At 35.2% G+C, this 7683-nt stretch overlaps 1 protein-coding gene across 1 annotated transcript; it reads left to right on the forward strand.

Annotated features, from left to right (window-relative positions):
* Positions 1-305: 305 nt before the first annotated feature.
* On the forward strand, positions 306-5250 carry LOC143598651 (uncharacterized). The gene is made up of 4 exons (XM_077076816.1): positions 306-551; positions 597-779; positions 827-912; positions 2943-5250. Exons 1-4 carry the CDS (start codon positions 306-308, stop codon positions 5248-5250), a joined length of 2823 nt encoding a protein of 940 aa, XP_076932931.1.
* The last annotated feature ends 2433 nt before the right edge of the window (positions 5251-7683 follow it).

Raw genomic sequence — 7683 nt, forward strand, 5'->3', positions numbered from 1 at the left:
GGAGATTGGATGAAGAAGATGAAATGGAGAGATTGAGATCGTTGGAATATGTTGAGCAGTCAGATGAGGAGATCGCTCAAGTAACGGAGACAAAAATGGATGTTGAAGTCCCACCTCCGGTTTCACATGCTATTATTGGTTTTTGGAGTGACTCTGATGATGAGATAAACGAAGAGGAGAGTGTGCAGCTGGAGGAGCAACCGACACCTGGTTATAAGTATGATGCGGAAGGAAACTATTTGGGATACATGAATCGGTTAGGCGAGTTGTTCCCAACGTTTCCAGAAGAAGGGAAAGAGCCAATCATGGAATATGTAGATGAAGAAGAGGAGCTCATCCTGGATACGGAGACACGAGTGGCTGATGAAATCCCACCTCAGGTTTCACAGGTATATGTTGCTAATTGTACTAAGTTTTTTAGTGACTCCGATGATGATTGTGACGAGGAGGAGTGGGTTGCATATCTGAGATCAGTTATGGTGAAACCTGTGTTTGAGGAAGAGATAGAATTGGGAGAGTCATTCGAGCTAATGTTTGGTGTTGAGGAAGAGGTTGTGAATGAATTGAGTGAGGAAGATGAATTCCTTGATCTGGAGTTGGATGGATTGTCAGAGTATGACGAGGGGGGTACATTGGATGTTGATGGAGATATTGCGTTTTTTGAGGCCCTACTTGTAGAGGACGTTGTAGATGATGACGTGGTGTTAGAGGAAGAACACCATTGGCGGCCCGTGGACTGTGTTTTGAATGCTTATCAGGAATCAAAACCACGGGAGAAGGTTGAGGATGATAGGTTACCTGAAAACCGAAGTTGCGTATATTTTAGGAGATGGTATGCGGGAGTGAAAAAGCCATTAAATGTCAAACACGACCAGTCTTCTCGATATTTACAACGCATTTGGCTCTTGCCAGGTAAGTTTAAATATAGGTGGTCTGACCCGTTATTGATTTTTAATTCTAATTTATTTTTTTACGGTTCCGCCATTGATATATTACTGTTTGATAAATTCCGGGTGGAACTAAACGGGTTGGACAAGGTCCAAATCAAAGAGAAACCTCCTGATTAAGTTCAAGTGTGGGGAGGTTTCGCAGAGTTTGTATATTTTATCGAGTCATTAACGTAGTTTTTGTAGTTCATTTTTTTTCCAAGTGTGGGGATGATGGAGCAGCTGAAACGTATACTTTATATTTATTATTTGCTGTTAATTATTCATGATTTATTTGTCTGTTGATGTGAAACACTCTAATTGCTTAATATCTATCATTATGATAAGATGCATTTTTAGATATGTTTTTTTTGTTTTGCCGCTTGCGTTCGTGTGAGAGAGAAGGAGTTACTATTTGATGAGCACGTTCGTAATTGGAGGACATTCATGGAAGAAGACTTTGGCATCATATTTCATGCGCATATTACCAGCTAAGTCTTTTCCTTTATCTAGCTTGTTAATTTTTTATTATTTTTTTGTTTTAAATTTTTTAGTTTTTAGTTTTTTGTAGTCCGACTTTATTTTAGTTTTATTTTTAATTTAAGTCGTCCTTATCCTTGCATTGAGGACAATGCAAAATTTAAGTGTGGGGATAGGATATTTGAGTCATAGTTTAAATTTATTGTTTAAAAAAATTGAAAAAAAAATGAAAAAATGCTTTAAAAATGTCCCTTAAATATAGTTTTTTGCGTTAAAGTGGGAGATGATGATATTTATCAGAAATTGGTTTTTCAAACTACTAATAATATGAGATAAATAATAGAAAACGCACTTAACTTGGGATGTGTCGGTAGGCTCAGCCTTGAAAATGAAAGGGCAATTTGATAAAATGGTTAAAACGGAAATCTTTTGTGGGTAAAGCGTTTTGTCCGTGGAAAATAAGTAATGAAAGGTCGGGCCATACTCAAGCCTCAATTTTTGGTATGAAAAGTGGAAATGTCATAAATTTTAAAAAAATTGAGTACGTTATCATATGATACTTGGGTAGGTTTAACGTTAGAGTATGCCGTGTAGCCTGTGATATAAACTTAAAAATGTTAGTTTAGTGTTTTACACCTCATCGGCGTATGGTTTTATAACCTTAAATCATGTATTGATGGGATGCTTCAGGTCCGGAGACCATGGGTCTGCATGCCGACTATTCATCTAGGTATTCACAATTCTAAATGGGGTTGTGAATATTTAAAATTAAGCCAAAAAGAGCAAACCCTTATAAGTCTATAAACATGATCACAAGAGTACAAAAGTACAAATACACTACAGACTTGATCATCCACGCTGTTAGCCATGTGGGGTCTCCTTGCTCGCGTCTCATTACCATTAAGAAACGGACCACAATGGACACCAGGGGCGGACTTATTAGGAAGGAAAGGGGGCGGTCGCCCACCTTAAATTTTTTTTTTTAGTGTTATATATATGTTAAAATCCCGAGCGCCACCCATAAAAAATTTCAATCGCCCCCCATAATTCATTAGTTCATAAACAACTTAGCTCAAGTGTCAAAGCCTATTAACCCATTACTATGAGTCCATGTTTATACAAGCCCAAATACCCAACCCGTATTATTTAATTTAATCTAATTAGTTTAAAAAGAAAAAAAAAGAAAAAGAATAGATATTATAGAAAACGTGAGCGGCAATTAGAATTTAGAAACCAAAAGTCAGAAACCATTCAACCAAAACTCCAAACGGCAGCCTCTGCGACGCCGACCTCCCCACTCCGCCTCTGCGACTCCCGGCGCCGGATCATCGGCTCCATTCATCCTACTGTAAGTTTTTTTTTCTTCTTCATGCCTCTTGGCTTCTCCTTGTTTGAAAAATATAGGGTTTGTAACTTAGAATTTTGTTTTTTGAAAGAACTTTACAAATTAGTTACAAGTTATTATTAGTTATGATTTATGAACTATTGAACTTTAGATTATAATTATTAATTTTGATTTAAAACATGAATTATGAGTGATATTATGGAACGATTTCTCAAAATGAAAGGTGGAGAATCATCTACTAAAACTCCAGATTATGTTGATGTGGATGCCCTTCCTTCGGATCATGCTGATCGGAAACCAATCTCAGCATATAATGTTAATCAACGAGATGAGATTAGAAGGGCGTACATACTTAGAGCGCCATGTCAACCAAGATCTATAGAATTCCCACAAAAGAAGGTCGGTAAAGAGTTTAGACGTTTTGGTGAAAGTTGGTATGATGCTCACCCGGGATGGTTAGAGTATAGTATAAAGAACAACCGTGTGTATTGCTTATGTTGCTACTTGTTTAGGGGGTACTTTGGAGGTCATAAAGGCACGTATATTTCCCAAGGGTACAACAATTGGAAAAAACCGGAAAACCTTACGAAACATGAAGGTGACGTGAATAGCTTGCACAACAAATGTTTGAAGAAGTGTGATGATTTGGTTAACGAAAAACAATCGATAGGAGCTGCTTTTGGGAAGGGTAATGAAAAGCAAAGGTATGAATACCGACTTAGATTAGGTGCTTCAACAAGTCTTTCAAAAAAATTTTTGAATCAAGGATTATCGTTTCGTGGTCATGATGAATCAAAGGATTCATTAAACAAAGGAAATTTCTTGGAAATATTAGAATTAATAGGTGAACTAAATGAAGCCCTAGGTAAGGTTATATTAGGGAATGCACCCGGCAATAGTCAAATGACAAGTCCAAAAATTCAACAAGATCTTAAACATTGTTTTGCTCAAGAAGTATTAAAACAAATATTTGAAGATCTTGGTGAAGATTACTTCTCTTTATTAGTTGATGAATCAAGTGATGTATCTAAAAAGGAACAAATGGCGGTGGTTATTCGATATGTGAACAAAGATGGGGTGGTTAAGGAACGATTTATTGGGCTTGTTCATGTCAAGGAGACGTCCGCTTTAACTCTCAAAACCGGCATTGATGATTTATTTTGCCGACATGGATTGATTTTGGCTAAGATTAGAGGCCAAGGTTATGATGGTGCAAGTAATATGTCGGGTGAGTTCAACGGGTTAAGAGCTTTAATATTAAAAGAAAATGTTTCGGCGTTTTATATCCATTGTTTTGCTCATCAACTTCAACTTGTTGTTGTGGCGGTTGCAAACAAACATACGGGTGTTTGGAGACTTTTTGAAACGGTTGGGTGTTTAACAAATGTCGTTTGTGCATCTTGCAAACAACAAGATATGCTTCGTGAAAGTCAAAAAAACAATTTGAAGGAAAACCTTGCTACCGGAAGTGGGTTGAATCAAGAGCTCTCTCTTTCAGGACCCGGAGATACGCGTTGGAATTCCCATTATAAAACGCTTTCCCGATTGGTTACTTTATATTCATCATTTATGGATGTTCTTGAATATGTTGAAGAATCAAGTTGCACTATTGCTAGCTCTAAACAAGCCGATGGACTTCAATCGGAAATGAAGAAATATGACTTTGTATTCTATTTGCACTTGATGATGCATATTTTAGAAATCACAAACTCATTGTCCCAAAGTCTTCAAAGAAAAGAACAAGATTTGGTAAATGCGGTTTCGTTGGTTTCTACTACCAAACGTCTTCTTGAAAAGTTTAGATTGGAGGGTTTTAACAAGTTCTTTGAGTTGGTTAACTCTTTTTGTGATAAATATGAACTTGAAGTGGTAAACATGGATGATGAGTACATTAACCCAAAGAGGCCAAGACAAAAAACAGGTATTACAAATCGCCACTATTATGAGTATGAATGCTTCAATACGGTTCTAGATTTGCAAATCCAAGAATTTGAAAACCGTTTTAACGAGGTAACATCCGACTTGCTTGTTTGTATGAGTACTTTGAGCCCTTGTGGTAACTTTAGCTTGTTTAATATTCCTAAACTACAAAGATTAGCCGAGATGTATCCTAATGATTTCGATGAATATGAAAAAAGACGACTTTCGGTTGAACTCGAAAGCTATATTGATAATGTGAAAGCGGACACTCGGTTTGCAAACTTCAATGGTTTATCAAGTCTTGTTCGGTTGATGGTTGAAACAAAGAAACACCTTTCGTTTACATTGTTGTATCGTTTATTAAAGCTAGAGCTCGTGTTACCCGTCGCAACGGCAACGGTTGAGAGATGCTTTTCGGGAATGAAGTTTGTGAAATACGATTTGCGTAATCGGATGGGTGATGAGAATTTAAGTGATAGTTTGATTTGTTATATTGAAAAAGATTTGCTAAGGAACGTCTCGGTAGATGATTCTATGACAAGATTTCAAAAAATGAAGACCCGAAGAGAACGACTTTAGATATTTGTAATGATATTTGAAGTATTCTTGTTGATTCTCTTTAGTTGGATTATCTTTTGTAAGAATATTTGGAATACTTTTGTGGACCAACTTTTTGGTAATGATATTTTGAAGTACTTTTGTTACTTATCCTTAGACCTTAGTTTTATATTTGTATTATCTTTTTTTTTACGATCCGTCTCAAAACGGACCGAACTATTTTTATTGGAAGGGAGCAGCTGAAATCATATTGGCTTCATGTAAAGAATATCTTGATGCAGATGGTTCCTTGCATCCCACTGATAATGATATGGTCAGTAAGTTTGTGGTTGACCTGCTGCAAAATATTCTTGAAAGTGAATGGAGATAATAGTTCATAACTATATCCATTAATTTATGTTATGTATATTAGGTTCACATATATGAATATAACACGCATATATGCGGGTAATAATCCCTCCAAAAACTCCGCCCCCCAAGAAAAAAATTCCCGGGTCCGCCTCTGAGGGACACGTCACATGAAAGCCCTACAGATGAAATTTTGCATACTCACCTATGGTAATGGTTCGGTGTATTGCTTGATAACGGGGGTATGTCATGTTGTGGGGAAAACTAGCTATTAATTAATTGAACCTTCATAATATCTAATGGCTGCTTGGTAGACTTTGATGCTTAAGCTTAGGTGGATAAACAATACCCTTGATTCGTCTTAACTATTCAGAAAAAAAAATAGAGCAACAAAAAGTTTTAAATCTGCTAATTTTAAGGTTTAAGTCAAGTTCGGGTGGTCTGGTCCGGTAAAAGCTGAAAATAAGCAGGTCTTAATTGTGTAAACCACTGAAGTACTATTATTGTCGGATCATATTTGTCCCGGTAAAGATTAAGGCATGGGTTTAGGTGGACAACAATATCGGTGATCGCAGTTTTTGCGTTTTTCTGAGCTTTAAAAAAAAATTTAACCTATAGGTTTTTAAGACTGTATTTTCCGATTCTGATCCAACTACATTAGACTTTTTCAGGGACGAAAAAAGAGTAAGTGTGGGAATATTTGATATGAGCTAAATTAGACATATATTATGCAAATATTTTTTACACTTTTAATTGGGTTTATGTTGGTTTTTATTGAATATTATTTTTAGTTGGTTTCTTTTTGAGTTTTTAAGGTTTGAAGAGACAAGGAGCTAATATGAATTATTAATTTTAAACATTTAACCAATTGAATGATCAAATAGATTTTATATTGTAATATAATAATGGGACATTTGGTTTTAAAATAACATATACTTATTATTAATAATTTTGATGGCAGGCAAACGAATTGATTTCGTGTGAATTTAAATTCAAATCTTCAAATATTAATATGCATATATATATATATATATTTGGTTTGTTTATCAAAGAAATAAAAAGAGTGGAAGATGATGGCATGGGCATGTAAGTTACAGATTCGTTTATGCCCACACATTTGTCTTAAAATGGGCCGATTAAACAAGTTTGGTGGGCTAATGATGAATCAACTGTTATGCTTTCTTTTGTAAAATATGAGCCCAAGTACAATATAATAGAAGATGCGGCAACTTGGAGAAGAAGTAATGTGGAATTAATATAAAAAGAAGGTATTATTCAGTTTATGGGGGATCTCTGGAAAACTGTTGCCGCAAAGAACGAAGCACGAAAAAAAAGAGCTGCATTGTTGGGTTTTATTGAGAATTTAATCAACATAAATTAGAGGGGCAAGCCTTTGGTTCAAGTGGAGATCGTTTGGGTTCAATACCTACTCAACCAAGCATCATCAATATTCGGTTTGAATTTATTATTTTAGTCATGAGCTTGGTTGTTGAATTTAATTATTTTGGTTTCTTTGATTTTAAGATGTTAGGCTAAATTTATTAGACTGCCTAGGCTTGTGATGAACCTTTGTTGAAGTTTGATTTTATTTGGAGTTTGCTTTTCGTTATGGGTTTATGAATTAGTAAAAAGTTTAATATTATTTATTCGATGCATATGGGTGCTTGGTTTTATTTGATGAGTTTTTATTGTTTCACAGTTTCCTTGGTGATTGTATGTCATATAATAGGATTCTGTTAGGTCATTTACTGTGTGTTCTTGACTAGTTTGTGATTGATTTATAATAAGATCATAGAAACAATATTATTAATTAAATAAATAAAAGTGCGCTGCTAATCTAAAAAGCTGTAAGGTGATAGATTATTTGATCAGGTCGTTGTTGATTAAGATTGCTAGACTTAGTTCTTCGTAAGGAGTCCGTCTAGGTTTGATTTTTTAACTTTGTCTATTGAGTCGAATGAATTAATTAAACTACCTTTGATTTCCGCGCTGTAAGGTAGGTTGTCGTTTCAAGGTACTCGTTCATAATTAATTAGATAACTGTAAGGAAGTCTAATATTAAAAATTGGTGTTTTTAAGAACTTAATAGAAATCCATAGGTGTCTT

This window comes from Bidens hawaiensis, unplaced genomic scaffold (assembly GCF_021521415.1).
Source record: "Bidens hawaiensis isolate Kalapana, Puna unplaced genomic scaffold, B.hawaiensis_p1.1 tig00050638_1, whole genome shotgun sequence".
In the NCBI taxonomy this organism is placed as follows: Eukaryota; Viridiplantae; Streptophyta; class Magnoliopsida; order Asterales; family Asteraceae; genus Bidens; species Bidens hawaiensis.

What these genes read in the sequence shown, in the direction of transcription:
- LOC143598651 (XM_077076816.1), top strand. Translation starts at nt 306, where the DNA reads ATGGAATATGTAGATGAAGAAGAGGAGCTCATCCTGGATACGGAGACA. An exon ending in AATCAAAACCACGGGAGAAG is followed by an intron (nt 780 to 826) that starts GTTGAGGATGAT and finishes CGTATATTTTAG; the next exon opens with GAGATGGTATGCGGGAGTGA. An exon ending in ACGCATTTGGCTCTTGCCAG is followed by an intron (nt 913 to 2,942) that starts GTAAGTTTAAAT and finishes ATGAATTATGAG; the next exon opens with TGATATTATGGAACGATTTC.